Source organism: Somniosus microcephalus, chromosome 12 (assembly GCF_052327205.1).
Source record: "Somniosus microcephalus isolate GS21.2 chromosome 12, FLI_Smic_1.0, whole genome shotgun sequence".
NCBI lineage: Eukaryota > Metazoa > Chordata > Chondrichthyes > Squaliformes > Somniosidae > Somniosus > Somniosus microcephalus.
Genome location: NC_140998.1, coordinates 68,894,698 through 68,913,667, shown reverse-complemented (window position 1 = coordinate 68,913,667; position 18,970 = coordinate 68,894,698). Strand labels below are relative to the sequence as shown.

The 18,970-nt window shown below is 44.3% G+C and overlaps 1 protein-coding gene across 2 annotated transcripts in view; it reads left to right on the top strand.

Annotated features, from left to right (window-relative positions):
- The window catches only part of LOC147109267 (tumor necrosis factor alpha-induced protein 2-like), a 125,056-nt gene extending 107,796 nt beyond the window's left edge, over window positions 1-17,260 (top strand). For both annotated transcript variants that reach the window (XM_086003033.1, XM_086003034.1), the window contains 3 exons: window positions 2,783-2,938; window positions 11,278-11,399; window positions 11,551-17,260. In XM_086003033.1, coding sequence (XP_085859159.1) covers window positions 2,783-2,938; window positions 11,278-11,399; window positions 11,551-11,692 — 420 coding nt within the window. In that variant the 3' untranslated portion in view covers window positions 11,693-17,260. The remainder of the gene's footprint in view (window positions 1-2,782; window positions 2,939-11,277; window positions 11,400-11,550) is intronic.
- Window positions 17,261-18,970: the final 1,710 nt, after the last annotated feature.

The following is an 18,970-nucleotide window of genomic DNA, read 5'->3' as shown; positions in this document are numbered from 1 at the left end:
GCGTTTCCCTCCAGATAGTGAGGCGAAAATATCTTCTATCCGCGGAAGTGGATATTGTACTGTGTGAAGGACTGGGTTCACAGTTACCTTAAAGTCCCCACAGATGCGAACCTTCTTCGGCTCCCCAGGCGTGCTGCTCAATGATTTCTTCATTACAGGAACGATGGGTGTGGCCCACTCGCTCCAGTCCACCTTGGACAGCACACCCGAATGCTCCAGACTCTCCAGCTCTGCTTCGACGGCTGGGCGGATCGCATACGGTACCAGTCTGGCCTTAAAAAATTTGGGGTTTGTGTTATCTTCAATTTTTATCATTGTTGTTACGCCTTTTAGAGTCCCAAGTCCTTGCTGGAACACCCCTTTCACGTCAGTTAGAATTTTTGACAGTCGTCCAAGTGTGACGTCGTCATCCTTTTTGTCAGCCACAGTTAGCGCCTGAATGGAATGCCAATCCAATTGTATTTTTTGGATCCATTCACGTCCCAATAATGGTGGTCCTCCATCTTGTAGTATATATAGATACAGTTTCTGTGTTTCCTTGCCGTTGTATTTAACGGGCACCCTTATTTTTCCTCTGGGGTAGACTTTTCGCCCCATATATGTCTTCAAGACAATGGACGTGTCCTTCAAGGGTATGCGTGAGAATAGCCGCTCGTAGTCTCGTCGATTCATGACTGTTAGGGCTGATCCTGTGTCCAATTCCATCTTTACTTGGGACCTTGCTATCATGAGGGTGACCCAAATGGTTCGGTGATCCTCCTTTGCGATCACGTTGTGTAACTTTAGACAACTTAGTCTCCTGCTCCCGGAGTCATTATCACTCTTCTGATCTTCTGAACTACTGTCCGTCATCTTTTGTACTTTCTTGTACTTTTCCTTAGTAGTTCTTTTAGTGTTTGTTTTCTTTCCCGACCTGCAGACTCGTGCTATGTGTCCCACTTTTCCACATTGCCTGCATACTTTGTCCTTAAACCAGCAATCCTTCTGGTCATGGGTTGTTCTGCCGCAGCGATAGCACTTTTCTGCTCCATATGCCATTTCATTGGTGCTATATTCTTGCAGTTTCTGTTGTATTTCCGCAGCTCCCCGTACTGCTGCTTCGTAGGATACTGCATCGTTGAAAGCCTTTTCTAGCGTAAGGTCCTTTTCCGAAAGTAGTCATTTCTGGGTTCCTTCACTCTGGAGCCTGCAGACAAACTTATCCCTTAAGGTATCTGCCAGTCCTGCTCCGAACTGGCAGTGTTTCGATAACTTGCGTAGTTCCGTAAGATAGTCAGCATTACTCTCGTCTTTGTGCTGGTTTCTTTTATGGAACTTGAATCTTTCTGCTATCAGCAGCAGTGTAGGGTTTAGATGTTCCTGTAAGATATTGACAATTTCTTCAAAGCTTTTCTCCATTGGTTTAGCTGGGGTAATTAAATTCCGCAATAGGCCGTACGTTCTCGCGCCCATCAAATTCAATAATACCGACGCCTTCTTTTCATCGGCCACCTCATTTGCCTTGCAGTACACTTCAATTCTTTCCACATACGTGGTCCAGTCTTCTATTTCGTTGTCGAAAGCAGTGATGCTGCCACTCTTCGGCATCTTGGGTGGTTTAAAATGGCGCCTCCCGCGCTTTTCCTTCTTCCCCAATGGATTAAAATGGCGCCTCCCGCGCTTTTCCTTCTTCCCCCGCTGCTGCCAATGCTGCTCCTAGCGTTCTAAATAGTAATGGCGGTGCCCCGCGGCTTTCTGCGCGTCTCTCCTTTGTTAATTAATTTTCTTCGTTTTATTCTTCTTCGACGCTGTCCACTGCGTGTCTCTTTTCCTTCCCCCTTTTTTATTTTCTTTAACGCTGCCCGGCTCTTGAGCACTGGCCGCGCCCTGTGCGCTCCACCCTCTCTCTCTCTTTTTCTTCCCGACGACGCTGCTCGGCCCCCTTGCAGAGCCGCTCGATCGAGCTCTAGCCCGCCGCAGTCCGGGAAGGGTCAGCGCACTACCTGCTACCAGCCCGATTTGCTGGAACACCTTGACTGGAGAACCAAGCCCAGCTCTCCACAGCTTCCCCTGCGATTCTCTGAACTCCGATGGATCACTGGGCGGTTGCCCATGGTCGACGCCCATTGCTCTGGCTTCGACCTCCAAGAAGCTTCTTTTCAGTGATGGATCCCCGTGAGGTGAAGAAGTACTGCAGGTGAGTTTGAACCTGCTCGTCGCCACTGTAGTGTCCGCGTATCAATAACACACGGACTGCAGAACGGTAATAACAGGTGTTTACTGAACAGAGGGTATGCTGGAACTAACTGTACAAATTACTACACGGTGTTATATACAGGTGTGGTCACTACTGGTACTGCAGTATACAGGGGCTGTAAAAGATAGTTCCTCTCTTAAAGGTACATACATTACAGACCACACGCTCATATGTACAAAGTTTGTTGGTCCAGAACATTTACTGTTATCAGATATTACTAAATAAGTAAAAGCAATATCATCTCTTCACCTCCCTTGACCTGAAACGTCAACTCTGTTTCTCCACAGATGCTACCTGACCTGCTGAGTATTTCCAGAATTTTCTGTTTTTATTCCTCCCTTCTCAGCCATCATAAAAAATTCTAATGTCATTAATGAACTCAAACATGTGATTTGTTTGGGAAGTTTAGCATTGAGCATTACCTTGTCTTAGTCCTCATGCATCTCATTTTTACTGTCTGAGGAAAAGGCTGTTTCAAGTCAAGAAAAACAATCCATTGTTCAAAGTGTCTCCCGTTATTTCCTTTTTTTCTTCCTTTTAAAACAGGATCTGTTGGAACAAACCTACAAGAAACTTATTACAGAATACATCCTGAGACTTATGAGAAAGAAGTTGATTTGCAAAACAGAAGATCAGCAGAAAAAGATGGCAAACCTGATAAAGGAAGAAGCTCACCAATTACAGAGCTTATTTAGTCTTTATGTGAGTAATCCAGCTCTGAATGTGATTAATGCAATGGTGGCAGGCATCAACATTAAGATTAACTTGGATCACCATAGATTTTCATTGTTGAAATCAAAAGCCCAAATTGGAAGCTGTATAAAGTTAAGGCCAAGGTCTATAAATCTGGATGCCAATGCCCATTTGTCAGCCACTAACCAGCCTACTAAGCCATCAATACGTGTATTTAATTGGCTCAATTGGTCACTGCTTCAGCTAGAAATGTTTCCATAATGCTTCCAATTGACAAGTCAATTTTCAATCCTGCAAGATAATTTGTCATTAATTCCATGAGTCTAAATCTTCAAAAGTTTCATATTTGAACTTCATCAAATGACTTCTAAAAATAGCTCTCATCCATTAATTTAGTTACCTCCTCAAATGATCCCAGTAGATTTGTGATGCATGCTTTATTGCTTCTAACTGCATGATGACAATTATTTATAGCCTCTAAGCTCTTTACATAATCATAAGTAATATCCTATAGAGTGCTTGTGAGCATTTATCATACTATCTATTGTAGGCTAACAGATCTATAATTTTCAAATTTATACCTCACTTCTTTTTTAATACCAGGAAACATTTGCTATTCTCTAGTCTTCAGATACAGCTCCTGTATTTATGAAGCTTCCAAAAATATTAACCAAGATTGTGTCTAACTCCCCTCATTTCCTTGAGATTTCTGTCATCTAGTCCAGGTGCCTCTCAAAGATATCTACAGTTGGATTGCTGGTAATTTTCATGCCCACTAACTAGCATAGCTAAAAGGACGTTAAAGTTACTTTGAGTGGTATTAACAACATTTCAAAAATTATAATATAAAACCCTCTGAGTGAAGAAATTTCTCCTCATCTCAGTCCTAAATGTCCTACCCCTTATCCTGAGACTGTGACCCCTCGTTCTAGACCCCCAGCCAGGGGAAACATCCTTCCTGCATCCAGTCTGTCTAGCCCTGTCAGAATTTTATACGTTTCAATAAGACCCCCTTCCTAACTGTTTGCTGCACCTGCATGTTTGCTTTCAGTGACTGGTGTACAAGGACACCCAGGTCCCTTTGTACATCAACATTTCCCAATCTATCACCATTTAAATAATACTCTGCCTTTCTGTATTTCATACTGAATTGGATAACTTCACATTTATCCACATTATACTGCATCTGCCATGTATTTGCCCACTCAGTCAACTTGTCTAAATCACCTTGAAGCCTCTTTGCATCCTCCTCACAACTCACAATCCCACCTAGTTTCGTGTCGTCAGCAAACTTGAAAATATGACATTTGGTTCCCTCATCCAAATCATTGATAGATATTATGAATAGCTGGGGCCCAAGCACTGATCCCTGCGGTACCCCACTAGTCACCGCCTGCCACCCCGAAAAAGACCCATTTATTCCTACTCTCTGTTTCCTGTCTGTTAACCAATTTTCAATCCATGCCAGTATATTACCCCCAATCCCATGTGCTTTAACTTTGCACACTAACCTCTTATGTGGGACTTTATCAAAGGCCTTCTGAAAATCCAAATACACATCCACTGGTTCTCCCTTATCTATTCTACCAGTTATACCCTTAAAAAACTCCAGTAGGTTTGTCAAACACGATTTCCCTTCCATAAATTCATGCTGACTTTGTCTAATCCCGTTGATATTTTCTAAGTGTCCTGTTATCACATCCTTTATAATAGATTCTAGCATTTTTCCTACTACAGTACTGATGTTAGGCTAACCTGTCTGTAGTTTTCCCTCCCTCCTTTTTTAAATAGTGGGGTTACATTTGCCAACCTCCAATCTATAGAAACTGTTCCATAATCTATAGAATTTTGGAAGATGACAACCAATGCAGATTATCAGGCCCTGGGGATTTATCGGCTTTCAGTCCCATTAATTTCTCCAGCACCATTTTTTTACTAATACTAATTTCCTTTAATTCCTCCTTCTCACTAGACTCTTGCTTCCATAGTGTTTCTGGGAAGTTATTTGTGTCCTCTTCCGTGAAGACAGAACCAAAGTATTTGTTTAATTGCTCTGCCGTTTCCTTGTTCCCCATTATAAATTCTCCCATTTCTGACTGTAAGGGACCTACATTTGTCTTCACTAATCTTTTTCTTTTTACATACTTGCAGAAGCTTTTACAGTCTGCTTTTATGTTCATTGCAAGTTTACTCTCATACTCTATTTTTCCCCTCTTATTCAATCTCTTGGTCCTTTTTTGCTGAACTCTAAACTGCTCCCAATCCTCAGGCTTGCTACTTTTTCTGACAGCTTTATATGACTCCTCTTTGGATCTAATACTATCCTTACTTTCTTTTGTTAGCCATGGTTAGGCCACTTTTCGTTTTGTGTTTTTGCACCAGAAAGGAATGTATAACTGTTGCAATTCATGCATTTGTTCCTTAAATGTTAACCATTGCCTATCCAACGTCATGCCTTTTAATGAAGCTCCCCAATCTATCATAGCCAACTCACTCCTCATACCTTCATAGTTTCCTTTGTTTAGATTTAGGACCCTAGTTTCAGATTGGACTTCTGCACTTTCTATCATGTTATGGTCACTCTTCCCTAAAGGACACCGCACAAGAAGATTATTAATTAACCCCTTCTCATTGCACAATACCCAATCTAGAATAGCCTGTTCCCTAGTTGGCTCCTCAACGTACTGGTCGAAAAAACCATCTCGTACACACTCCAGGAATTAATCTTCCACAGTATTATTGCTAATTTGGTTTGGCCAGTCTATATGTAGATTAAAGTCACCCATAATTACTGTAGTACCCTTGTTACATGCAGCTCTAATTTCCTGTTTGATGCCATCCCCTACATTACCACTACTGTTTGGAGGCCTATAGATAACTCCCACCAGTGTTTTCTGCCCCTTGGTGCTTCTTAGCTCCACCCAGACTGATTCTACATCTTGATTTTCTGAGCCAATATCCTTTCTCACTATTGCTCTGATTTCATCCTTTACTAACAACGCCACCCCACCTCCTTTTCCTTTTTGCCTGTCCTTCCTAAATATCAAATATCTTTGGATATTCAGCTCCCAGCCTTGGTCACCCTGCAGCCATGTCTCCGTAATCGCAATTATATCGCATCCGTTTACATCTATTTGCGCTGTTAATTCGTTTAACTTATTACGAATGCTTCGTGCATTCAGATACAGTGGGCTGGATTTTCATTGAGGAGTTGGGTTGGAGGCGGGACTACAACTTTCGGGGTTGTAGTCCCGCCTCCATTGAGTTCTAGCCAATCCACGCAATTTTGACTTGATTGACCTTGTTGAGCCTGCCCAGCAGGCCAATTAAAGGCCACCCGGCAACAGGTGACGTCACAGATTGAAATTTCATCTGTCAAGACCTTTTGACAGATGAAATATCAGCATTTCACAGCTGTTTGAAGCTGTCAAACACTGACAATCTGTACTCCAAGTTAATTCCTTCCTGTCAGGATGATTTAGAGATCTCCCCGGAACAGAAAGCTGAATGCTGCAATTTTTGACAGCTCGCAGCCATTCTGCTTTCTGTGCTGGTGAGATGAGGGACTCCCGAGACCTGAGGAAAGGCTGTAAAGGTATGTAAAGGTATGTAAAACTTCTTTAAACACTTTACACACACCAAACACACTTACCTTTACACTCATGCACCCATCACTCACCTGAACACCGGATATCTCGACCCCTCCAAGCCCTTCATCCCAACGGTCCGCCTCCTCTAACTTGGCATGGTTTGGAGCCATCAGGAATCCCACACTTCAACATTAAAAATAGGGATTAGGCTAAAAACTGCCTGTTAACTACCTGTTAACAGGCAGTTAATTGGCACTAATCCCCTTCCCGCCTCAGGGAGGCAGATCCCAGTGCGGGGCAGGTACCCGCCTCCTTTGAAACTGGCATGGAGGCGGGTTGGGGACGGGATGGTGTCGGGACCCCCGATTTCGGGATTTTAACCCCCCACACGCCTCCAATCCCGCCTCCACGGCCCAATGAAAATCCTGCCCAGTGCCTTTAGATTTGTCTTTTTAACATTTTTAGACATCTTAACATTTTTTTGTACTTGGCCCTATTTGTCTTATTACCATTTTTTCTTACCCAGACCCTATTTGTTAGTGCACTCCTTTGTTTGTACGCTCTGTCCCTTCCTGAAACAATCTGGCTATCCTTACCCCAATCACTTTCCTGCAATGCTTCCTTGTCTTTTCTCTTCAGCATTCTAGATTTCTCTCCACCAGGACCCTCCCCCCACCCCCACCCCTTATTTAGTTTAAAGCCCTATCTACCTCCCTAGTTATTTGATTTGCTAGAACTCTGGTCGCAGCATGGTTGAGGTGTAGTCCGTCCCAACGGAACAGCTCTCTCTTTCCCCAGTACTGGTGCCAGTGCCCCACAAATCGAAACCCACTTCACAGAATCACAGAAACCCCACAGTGCAGATAGAGGCCATTTCGGCCCATCGAGCCTGCACCGACACATATCCCACCCGATCCCCGTAACCCCTACACCAACACATATCCCACCCTATCCCCGTAACCCCACGTATTTAATCCCCCTAACACTAAGGGTCAATTTATCATAGCCAATCAACCTAACCCGCACATCTTTGGACTGTGGGAGGAAACCGGAGCACCCGGAGGAAACCCACGCAAACACGGGGAGAATGTGCAAACTCCACACAGAAAGTCGCCCGAGGCCGGATTTGAACCTTCTCCCACACCAATCTTTGAGCCACGCATTCATCTCCCTGATCCTATTGACCCTATGCCAATTTGCTCGTGGCTTCGGTAATAATCCAGAGATTATGACCTTTGTGGTTCTGCTTTTTAATTTAGTCCCTAGTTGCTCAAAATCTCTCAGCAGAACCTCTTTCTTTGTCCTACCTATGTCATTGGTGCCTATGTGGATCACAACAACTGGATTCTCCCCCTCCCACTCCAAGTTCTTCTCCAACCCGGAGGAGATGTCCTTTACCCTGGCACCGGATAGGCAACATAGCCTTCGGGACTTATGCTCCTGGTCTGCAGAAAACAGTGTCTATCCCCCTAACTATACTACAACCACCTTCCTTTTTACTCCCCCCACTTGAACGGCTTCCTGTACCACGGTGCCGTGGTCAGTTTGCTCGTCCTCCCTGCAGTCCCCGCACTTGTCCACAAGGGTTGCAAGAACCTCGAATCTATTGGACAATTGCAGGGACTGAGGCTCCTGCAATACTACCTCCTAGATCCCCGTAGCTGCTTCACTCGCAGTCACACCCTCCTGTCCCTGACCACATGTCAATTTTAAAGTATTTAATTTAAGGGGTGTGGCTGCCTCCTGGAGTAAAGGGTCCAGGTAACTTTCTCCCTCCCTGATGTCTCGCAATGTCTGCAGCTCGGACTCCAGCTCCTCAACTCGGAGCCAAAGTTCCTCGAGCCACAGACACTTACCGCAGATGTAGTCACCCTGGACAAACATGTTCACAAGCTCCCACATATTGCAGCAGCAGCACATCTCCTGTTCTCCCATTATTTTATTTATTGAATTAATTAGTTTAGTGTTAATCAAATTATTTACCTCCTTTAGTTTATTAAATTAATTAAATTAAGTTTCGTTTTTAAAATTTAGTTATATGTTATATGTTAACTTAAAACTTAGGCCACAGTCACTACCAATCACTTACCTGCCTTACCTATGATGTCACACTGCCGTTTTCTCTTGTTGATGCAGGTCTGCTGCTGTTTTTATCCCCACTCTCGGGCCTCGGTCTGCTCCCGCTCAGGTCCTCCGCTGTTCTGCAGGAGAAGTTAGGAAATGCAAGCACCTCCGACCTCCACTTCACCGAACTCCCACACTTACCAAACTCCCAGTTGTTCAATCTGTGCTCGCTGCACTCACAGGCCCCTGTGTTTATACTGTTTGTGACTCAGGAACCAGTTTAATCCAGTTAGCTAATTAACTAACTACTGCAGCTCTCCAGCAGGAGAGCTTGCTTCTTTATCTCTGCTTAAACCTGAAGAAACTTAAAAATTTAAAGTTTAAATTTTAACTTAAACAGTTGATCTTACATAAAAGCTACTAGTAATTAACACTAGATTTTTAAAGAGATTAACCCTTAAAACTCCCACACTTACCAAACTCCCAATTGTTCACTCTGTGCTCGCTGCACTCAGTGCCAGTTCTGATGAAAGGTCATCGACCTGAAACGTTAACTTTCTTTCTCTCTCCACAGTTGCTGCCTAACCTGCTGAATGTTTCCAGCATTTTCAAAAATTATAATGTTGCTTTAGCACAGCAGCAAATGTTTTACATGAACCAAGAACTAAATTACCCATATGAGGGAGCAAACCCAATTAATGTAAGTCTTAGACTGCCAGCAGATCCAAAAAAATTACAGTTTTCCTGGACTGGCCATTTTTTAGTTTTTAGTTCATGCGCTGTGACCCTGAAACAAATACTAATATTACAGTATAGCAATTTACTTAATCTTAACCTTAACTTACAAAAGTAAACAATTCTAGATCATTTGCAAATTTTATTTAGTGTCCCTTAAGGTGAGGTACATCGGTTCTGGGAAATGGAACATTGTTCTTGGGATTTTAGCAACACTGGCAAGGCAGTGCCCATTTATTGCCCATTCCTAGTTGCCCTGAGGGCATTCAGAATCACCTGTAGGCAAGACTGAGTATGGGTGGCAGGTTCTCTTGCCTAACATTATCAAACCAGCTGGATTTTATAGTTATTTTTCTGGCGTTAGCCCACAAATTACCAGACTTACTGGATTCAGGTTCATAACTTACCATAGTGGGATTTGAATTTGCAACTTCTGGGTTACTAGTCTTGTACAATTACTACTAAGCTATCTAAGTCATTCCCCACCAATTTTGTGTGCTACTGCACCATTTCTCCCAGACGGGAGGCCTCAAAATCTCCCCCAATATATATTGTGTATATTATGGATGAAACTGTACAACAGTTGCCCTCAATAGATGTGTTACAGGGTTCCCAACTGATTTAGAATTTCTCATAGGCCAGAACACTGGTAACAGTATACATAATTAATACCAGTTAATTCCTTTCCTCCTTAAGTATGGAAAAAAATATATGGATGTTTTATGCTTTGTTGTGAGACAAAGCTTACAGCTAGTTACTTAATGAATATATTGACTTGTGCTAATTACATAGGATATACGGCACAGAAACAGGCCATTCGGCCCAACCAGTCCATGCCGGCGTTTATGCTCCACATGAGCTTCCTTCCGTCTTTCCTCATCTAACTCTATCAGTATAACTCTCTATTCCCTTCTCCCTCATATGCTTGTCTAGCCTCCCCTTAAATGCATCTATACTATTCATTTCAACCACTCCCTGTGGTAGTGAGTTCCACATTCTCACCACTCTCTGGGTAAAGAAGTTTCTTCTGAATTCCATATTTGATTTCTTGGTGATTATCTTATATCGATGGCCTCTAGTTTTGCTCTTCCCCACAAGTGGAAACTGTGGGGAAGATCTGTGTTAATTTGTGTCCATTTTTTTTCTAATTTGTTATGACCAGAATGAATTAACTTGTCTTCCCACAAAGTCAACTTCAGCAAGCATACACTAAAATCAAATCAACTTTAATTTTATTAAAACTATGTAAAGGCTGCAGAATTCTTCATGTCCTACAAAGGCAAACTTTAATTTTGATCTATTTGTCTAGTTTGTGTAAGTATAATAATTATATATCCAGCAGATAGAATCTTTTTTTGGTGACCGCTTTGCGGAACACCTCCGTTCAGTCCGTAAGGGTGACCCCGAGCTTCCGGTCGCCTGTCATTTTAATTCACCGCTCCATTCCCACTCGGACCTCACCGTCCTTGGCCTCTTGTATTGTTCCACGGAAGCTCAACGTAAACTCGAGGAACAGCACCTCATCTTCCGATTAGGCACTCTGCAGCCTTCCGGACTCAATATCGAGTTCAACAATTTCAGATCATAAGCTCGGCCCCCATTTCATTTTCTCTTGTAATTGTTCCACTCCTTTCCCCCGCCCCCCCCCCCTTTCCTTTTGTTTCTCTCTCACACCTGGCAGCTATCTTTTGCCCTGCCAGTACACTTTACACCTAATCTCAGCCTATTACCATCTCGTCTAGCTTCTAATCTCTTTCACTTCTTTTGTTTCTTTTATTCTTTTGTCCGATCGCAGCCCTGCCTTCGATCTAGTTTCTTTTCTTTCCAGTTTTGAAGAAGGGTTCGACCCGAAACGTCAACTCAAATTTCTCTCCACGGATGTTGCCTGACTTGCTGAGTTTTTCCAGCATTTTCTGTTGTTATTTTGATAGAATCTTTTTATGTTTTTCATTTAACCAGGGATCCCAAGCTACATATCTAGAGGCTGTGCTTCGCATAATAGCTGAAATCATCAGACTGCAAGATGTGACTGCAATTGCAATGGAAGTTGGTGCATTCATTCACGACTTTCCGGATATCAAGTAAGAATTGTCAAAATAATTGAAAAAGTAGAAAACATAAACACATTTGCCGCTGAATCCCAGTATTTGAAAAATGGTGATATTGTGCTAAAATGAAATTTGTTACCTGTACTAAAGCTAGTTATACATTCTGTCTCTCCCTTCCCTGCAGAAAACATCACCTTTCAGCTATCTTATACATTAAAGGAAATGTGAAGAAAAGAGACGAAAGGAATATCCTGCAAGTTCTTGAAGTCCCATTTAATGCCAACTCAGACTGTTCCACAGACAGGAATCTATTTTCAGCCTTGTAGTCTCGCTGTACCCAAATGCTTTAATCTCTGAGGTAATAAATAGGCATATGCAAATAAGGGGTCTAACGCCTATTTGACACCTCCTTTACCAAATTGGTTTACCTGACCGCAGTCGGAGCCGGACCAGCTATATTTAGGGAAACCAGGTCTATATGTGGTCTAACCAGCGGTCCTCAAAGGGACCACTGCAGGCCACAGCCAAAAAAGTAAGTTTTAATAAATTCTTATGAATAAGGTGGAGCCGGGAGATGCAGGATTGCTACTACACCCGCCGATCGCCACCTGGACCCCACTCCTGATCGCATCCCCACCACCGATCATCCCCTCTCCCAGTCGCACCTGCCCAACTAATTTTTATATTTGTGGAATGTCAAATATCTTCAAAGTCTGGATAAAAGCAGCTTCTCATTTCCTAGTTTGCTGTCTGTGAGAATTCTGCAATGTGATTGGCTGCTTAGTCAGCTTGTTAATGTCACAGCAGCTCACACGAGAGATTCACATTGCAGAGTGCTGAAATCAATTGAACATCGAAAAAGGCAAACTTCTCACCACAGAGATCACCAGTGGCAAGCCCTTTGCTTCACCTCTGACCGCAAACTACTGGCCATGTTGTTAAAATAATTTTTTTTTTAAACTTTGTTTATGATACTTCAGCTTTTACCTTAATCCTATGTGTATGTCCCAATCTTTATTTCACTCGCTGTAAAATTTATAAAAAGTAAATTAGAATCTGTGCATTTTATTTCCTGGTTTGCTGTCTATGAGAATTCTGCAATGTGATTGGCTGCTCAGCCTGCTGGATGACATTACTGTTGCTGGACGTTGGAGATGCGATTGATTTGGCACCAGATTCAAACAAAGGTTGGGAGAGCTGAAATTCACGGCACAGAGATCGTTAGCTCTTTGTGGGCAGCTTTCTTTGAGGTCAGCGGCGAGCCATTGGCACATTGCCAACCCTCCAAAAGAAGCTGGAAAAGAGGGCTGTGCAGCAACCCTGGAACCTCTGAAAGGTCAACTCATTGTCTTTGTATCCAATTTTGATGAGCTATTTTCTAGTTTTTCAGTACACCAATTTTTTATTGGCTTGTTGTTCTTGTGACAGTCTTGAAATTTCTGTGTTCTTTTTAATGTGTTAACATAAAAGGTCATCCAAAAGTCTTCTATAGGCCTATAAATAGTAAACGGGTAGTAAGAGGAGGGTGGGGCCAATTAGGGACTAAAAAGGATGCATGAAGACAGAGGGTATAGCTGAGGCACTGAATGAGTTCTTTGCATCTGTCTTCACCAAGGAAGAATATGCTGCCATAGACATAGTGAAGGAGGAGGTAAAGGAGATACTGGATGAGATAAAAATTGATAAAGAGGAGGTACTAGAAAGGTTGGCTGTACTTAAAGTAGATAAGTCACCAGAACCAAATGGGATGCATCCTAGGACCCTGAGGGAAGTGAAGGAAGAAATCGCAGAGGTACTGGCCATAATCTTCCAATCCTCCTTAGATACAGGCGTGGTGCCAGAGGACTGGAGAATTGCAAATGTTACACCCTTGTTCAAAAAAGGATGTAAAAATAAATCCAGCAACTACAGGCCGGTCAGTTTAACCTTGGTAGTGCGGAAGCTTTTAGAAACAATAATCAGGGACAAAATTAACAGTCACTTGGACAAGTGTGGATTAATTAAGGAAAGCCAGCATGGATTTGTTAAAGGCAAATAGTGTTTAACCAACTTGATCGAGTTTATTGATGAGGTAATAGAGAGGGTTGATGAGGGTAATGCGGTTGACGTGGTGTACATGGATTCCAAAAGGCGTTCGACAAAGTGCCACATAATAGGCTTGCCAGCAAAGTTGAAGCCCATGGAATAAAAGGGACAGTGGATATGAAATTGGCTAAGTGACAGGAAACACAGAGTAGTGGTGAACGGTTGTTTTTCAGACTGGAGGAAAGTATACAGTAGATAGATAGAGAGAAACTGTTCCCATTGGCAGAAGGGTCGAGAACCAGAGGACACAGATTTAAGGTGATTGGCAGAAGAACCAAAGGCGACATAAGGAAAAACTTTTTCACTCAGCGAGTGGTTAGGATCTGGAATGCACACCCTGAAAGGGTGGTGGAAGCAGACTCAATCACGGCTTTCAAAAGGGAGTTGGATAAGTACCTGAAGAAAATAACATTGCAGGGCTACGGGAAAAGGGCGGGGGAGTGGGACTATCTGAAGTGCTCTTGCAGAGAGCCGGCACGGGCTCGACAGGCCGAATAGCCTTCTTCCGTGCTGTAACCATTCTATTATTCTATGAATGGGGCAGTCATTTGGAGACTTCTGTTTGAGAACTTGACTTCCCCACCATAAATCATCTAGCTACTTTTCCTGGACAAGGCAACTTGACAGCATGCACATTCCATTAGGAATTATACCAGATCTTCTCGAGCTGAAGGATGAGGAGGGATTGAATCAGCAGCAGCAAAGGAAGGCCCCACTATGAGTCAGAGCAAGAGGCACAGCATGTGGACTTGAGCAGCAAGTCAAAGATTAATCCAAAACCCCCTTCACTTCTGAGGTGATTGCCCTTTTCAGAAACATTTCTGGACAGCTTCCCATGGCAAAATGGTATTGAGGAAGTGTTTAATGGACTTACCTAGCAACAGGGAAAGGGTTCCCGGCAAGTGGTGTGTAAAGAAAAGAAAGCCTTCCAGATGAGTATGCAACTGATGAAGGTGAAAGTGCATGTGTGTGCTACAGGCATGGCACTGCAGATCAGAGCAAACTAATGGAGGACCAGCGCTATTTAACACACGTTCAGCAGGAACGACCCCCCCCCCCCCCAGCGCTATTTAAAGGGCTCGTTGTCTACTTACAAGTTAGTATCTGGTTGATTTCTTCTGGCTGTTGCTACAATTCTACAAGTGGTTGGTGCTTTCTATAGTTGTTTCAAGTTGCCAAAGTCTACAGGGAGTGGTGTGGCAGGTGCTGAAGAATGTTTTCCTGACTTCAAGGCTTCTGCACACACTACTTGCTGACAGACATGCGTGCACTAGTAGAAATTCCCCTTGGAATACAGCATGACTTGGAGAATAAACAGAGGACATATAGAGCAGGACATTCTGTTGGAAGAGGGAGGAGGAGGGGGAGAAGGGCAATTTAAAACACAATTGGCAGTGGCCATGGAATGGATCAAAAAGATTCCCGGTCCGGTCCAGTCAATCTCCAAAGTCCTCCACATCAACATCTGGGGACTGGCGACCAAATTGGGAGAGACAGACTAGTAAAGCAACAGTCTGACATAGTTGCTCTCACAGAGTCATATCTTTCAGCTTGTACCTTTTTCTCTGATGGAACAAGGTGTTGGTTCTGACAAGGCCATGTTCTAAGCACGTCGTCAGGAGGAGGGTACCGTTGGAGTTGGCTTTCCCTACCCCCTCTCTGCTGATCACACCTCCCCAGAGGTCTGTGTCCTTTCCAACTCTGGTGTTGAAGTCGCCAAGGATGATCAGCTTGTCGCCCGTTGGGACTCGGGACAGGGGTTCTTCGAGGCTGGAGTAGAATTCCTCTTTGGTCTTGTCTGTTGCTTCCAGTGTTGGGGCATTTGCACTGATGACCGTAGCGCACTGCTTCCGGGCTAGGGTGAGCCGTAGAGTCATGAGGCGTTCCTTTATTCCACAAGGGGAGTCTCTGAGACGTTCAACTAGCTCATTTTTTATTGCGAAGCCTACCCCATGGAGGCGGCGTTCTTCTTCAGGTTTGCCTTTCCAGAAGAAGGTGTAACCACTACCTTGCTCCTTGAGCTGGCCTTCCCCTGCCCGCCGGGTCTCACTTAGGGTGACGATGTCTATGTCAAAACGTCTGAGCTCCCGGGCAACGATAGCAGTATGGCATTCCGGCCTGTCACTGTTGGGGTTGTCCATGAGGGCCCTGACGTTCCAGGTCCCGAACTTCATTTTAAAGAGTGGAAGATGCCTGTGCATGAATTCTTTTAACGTGGGGTGGCCGTTGCACACCAGCTACCACACGGGCTTGACAGAGCAAGGACTTGGTCCAATGTCAAGGTGTAGGGGGTTTCTCTTGCTTGCTCTGGTCTCCTGCCGGGCTTCTTGCAATAATTACCCTTGAGTGGTTCGACCCACTCTTCCCTACGGTTCTAGACCTTGGACTTAGGTGCAGGGAACTGTAGTGCAGAGAAAACTCAATAGACCAGGTTGAATAGCACGAAATGGATGCTTTTATTAAACAGTTTGCAGCATTATAAAATACATGTCATAAGCACAGATTAAAGCTACTACAAGCATGCACACATCTATGAACTTAACTCTATGGAAATGGGGAACACACGGCACATCGTAAAAGGGGTAACACATTACAACTACCCTTAACCCCCCCCCCCCAGACCTAACTAAGTTTCGACTTGAGGAACTCGGGATCATGCTCACCACGTTCAGAATTGCGAAAAGGGAGTTTAGCAGCCTTTTTGGCACAGCTATCCGTCGTCACGTGGATTTGGAAACTTCTGGCGCAGCTTGTTTTCCTCTTGGCTCTCCCGCGATGAGGCTGCCGATACAGCCTTGGTGAGCGCTCGCCACGGATGGGTCCGTTACCGGCGTGGTGTTGAAGCACTGAATGCACCTGTGTTACCGTTACCGAAGGGCTGTTGAGGCACTGGAGTGCTGGGCCCGGAGTGTCCTCTTATACAGTCATAATGATTGTCCTTCTGAGGGTGTCTTCTTCTTCGGCCTGGGTCGTCGATGATCTCCCGACAAAAGTACCCGGGCCACCCTCGTCGTCTTCCCGTCGTGGCTGAGCCTTGCCTGGCCGAACACCGACCACATTCCGAAACCGAAGTGCTGCCTTAACCGAAGAGTCGTAGAAGTTCCGAAGCTACGAATCGTCCTGAAGAAGTGTACTACAAGTGAAGCGTAGTGAATCGTGAAGTGAAGCGTACCGTAGAAGTTCCGAAGCTACTCCCAAGCGTTGAGCGTACTTCCCAAAGTGTACAAAAAGTGAAGCGTACTGATGGACCTTTTCAATCCACAGTTATACCTTTTTGGAACATTCTTATCTCCCGCCAGATCATAGTCCTGTCTTTGTAATATTTTTGGCGGGCAGAATTCTCTGCAGGGGTGTTTTGTCTTCATAACGGGAGTCGGTGATGGCTTAGCTGGCCTTCCTGGGCCGATAATGTCTTTGCTTTGTCACCGTAACTTGGTTTGTATATTGATCGGTCTGGAGATTGCCCTTGATGGCTGTTAAACGGCTTTTCTTTGTACAGTAAATGGGTTTAAGTGTTCGTTCAATTGTCCGCCCATTTCTTGATGGGTCTCATCCTGCTACCCAAAACTGTCCTGTACTTAGAATCTAATTAATATGTATGCTCAGTTTCCTGAGTTTCGGTTTCCCGAAACTGGTTTTCGTGGGCTTAATGTCCTCAATCCACAAGCCTGTCTGACTTGTAGTAACAGAAATTCAAATGGTCCCAGAAACTGGTCACGAGGTCCGGCGGCCATTTTGTGTGCCCTTTTTATCAAAGGTTTCTCTGTACAAACATCTTTTGGTCAATAAAACTGTCTTATTAACCCTAATTTACTGCGTGGTTATTAATGAAAATTTCGAATCTTACAAAGGGGATCCAAGATGATTGGAGACCAGGCTCTGCTACATCGGCCTAGCACATACACACAAACATACTCCTACTGTCCTCCTCCCTCCTTCCCGCAGGTCCTCTATGCCTGGGTATCATAGGTGTTAGATCCGTGTATCTTGATGTTGTGTCCTTCAATAATTAGACAAGAGACTGCAGGGAACAATCAACAGGTGTTTACTGAATGAGGGTAACTCTAAAACTAACTGTACAGATCCCTACTCAGGGTTTATATACAGGTGTGGTCACTGCCGGTACTACAGTATACAGGAGCTGTAAAAAGTAGTTCTCCCCTTAAAGGTACATACCTTACAATTCCTCCCCTTTTAGATTAACAGTACCATAACATTCATTTAACAATTAAATATCAACTAATTACAATTAACACTTTTAACATGCAACATTAACTGAAAATAGTCTATTTATAAATGCAGTCTTTGGGGAGTCTTCCTGATCCTTTCTGGATAGCGCCTTTCCTGAGTGTCTTGCTCTTGGTGCGGAGGCGATTCTGGCCCCCTGTCGTCGGTTGGTTCATCCGCTTCCGATGCTACTGTTTCTGGGGTAGATGCTACCTGTACGTCGGGTTCATCACCAGGTACGTATGGGCGAGACATGGGGTTGACTTGTTCCTGTGACTCTAGGATCTGGTCAACATGGCGTCTCACAGTGTTCTCCCCAACATCCACTGTGTACATTAGTGGCCCCTGCCGTGTGCATATCGTTCCTGGTTGCCATTTCTCTGTTCGGTAGTCGCAGACCAAGACTGGTTGCCCTACATTGCTCCTTGTCGGCTTCTCATTGATGTGCTGGAATTGCTTATTCTCAACATCTCTCCGTACATTTGGTCTGAGCAAATCCAGACGAGATCTCAACCTTCGGTTAAAGAACATCATGACCGGGGTCTGGTTGGTGACTGCATGTGTCGCATTTCTGTAGGCTAACAGGAAATTGTCCACCTTATGCTGCAGTGGAATGTCGTCATCGCACATGGCCCTTACTGCTTTTTTAAAGGTTTGTACAAACCTCTCAGCCAATCCATTTGTGGCTGGATGATACGGGGCGGATGTGTAATGCCTTACCCCATTCCTTTTCATAAATCTTCGAAACTCTTCGGACACAAACTGTGGTCCGTTATCAGAGCAAATCTGCTTTGGCAAGCCGTTCCTGGCAAATATGGTCCGTAGGACTGCAATAGTTTTCTCCGTGGTGGTGGAGGACATTTTGATCACCTCAGGCCATTTCGAGTGCGCATCCACGGCTATCAAAAACATTGAGTCCATGAATGGACCAGCAAAATCAATATGCACCCGTTGCCATGGAGATGAGGGCCACTCCCATGGGTGTAGAGGGGCATGTGGTGGTGCATTTTGGACCTTCTGGCATCCTGAGCAGCTCTTTGTCAGGCCCTCAATTTGCTGATCGATCCCCGGCCACCACACATAAGCCCTAGCAAGGCTTTTCATTTTCACCCCTCCCAGATGACCTTCGTGAAGCTCATTGAGCACTCTCTCCCTTAACTTGGGTGGAATTACCACTGTTCTCTTCTGGATGAGAATGCTGGCAACAGTGAGTCGCCATATGTTGGCCATCCCTTCACCGTCAAGTCATATACCCGAGACAGTGTCGGGTCATTTCGGGTCTCCTTCTCTAT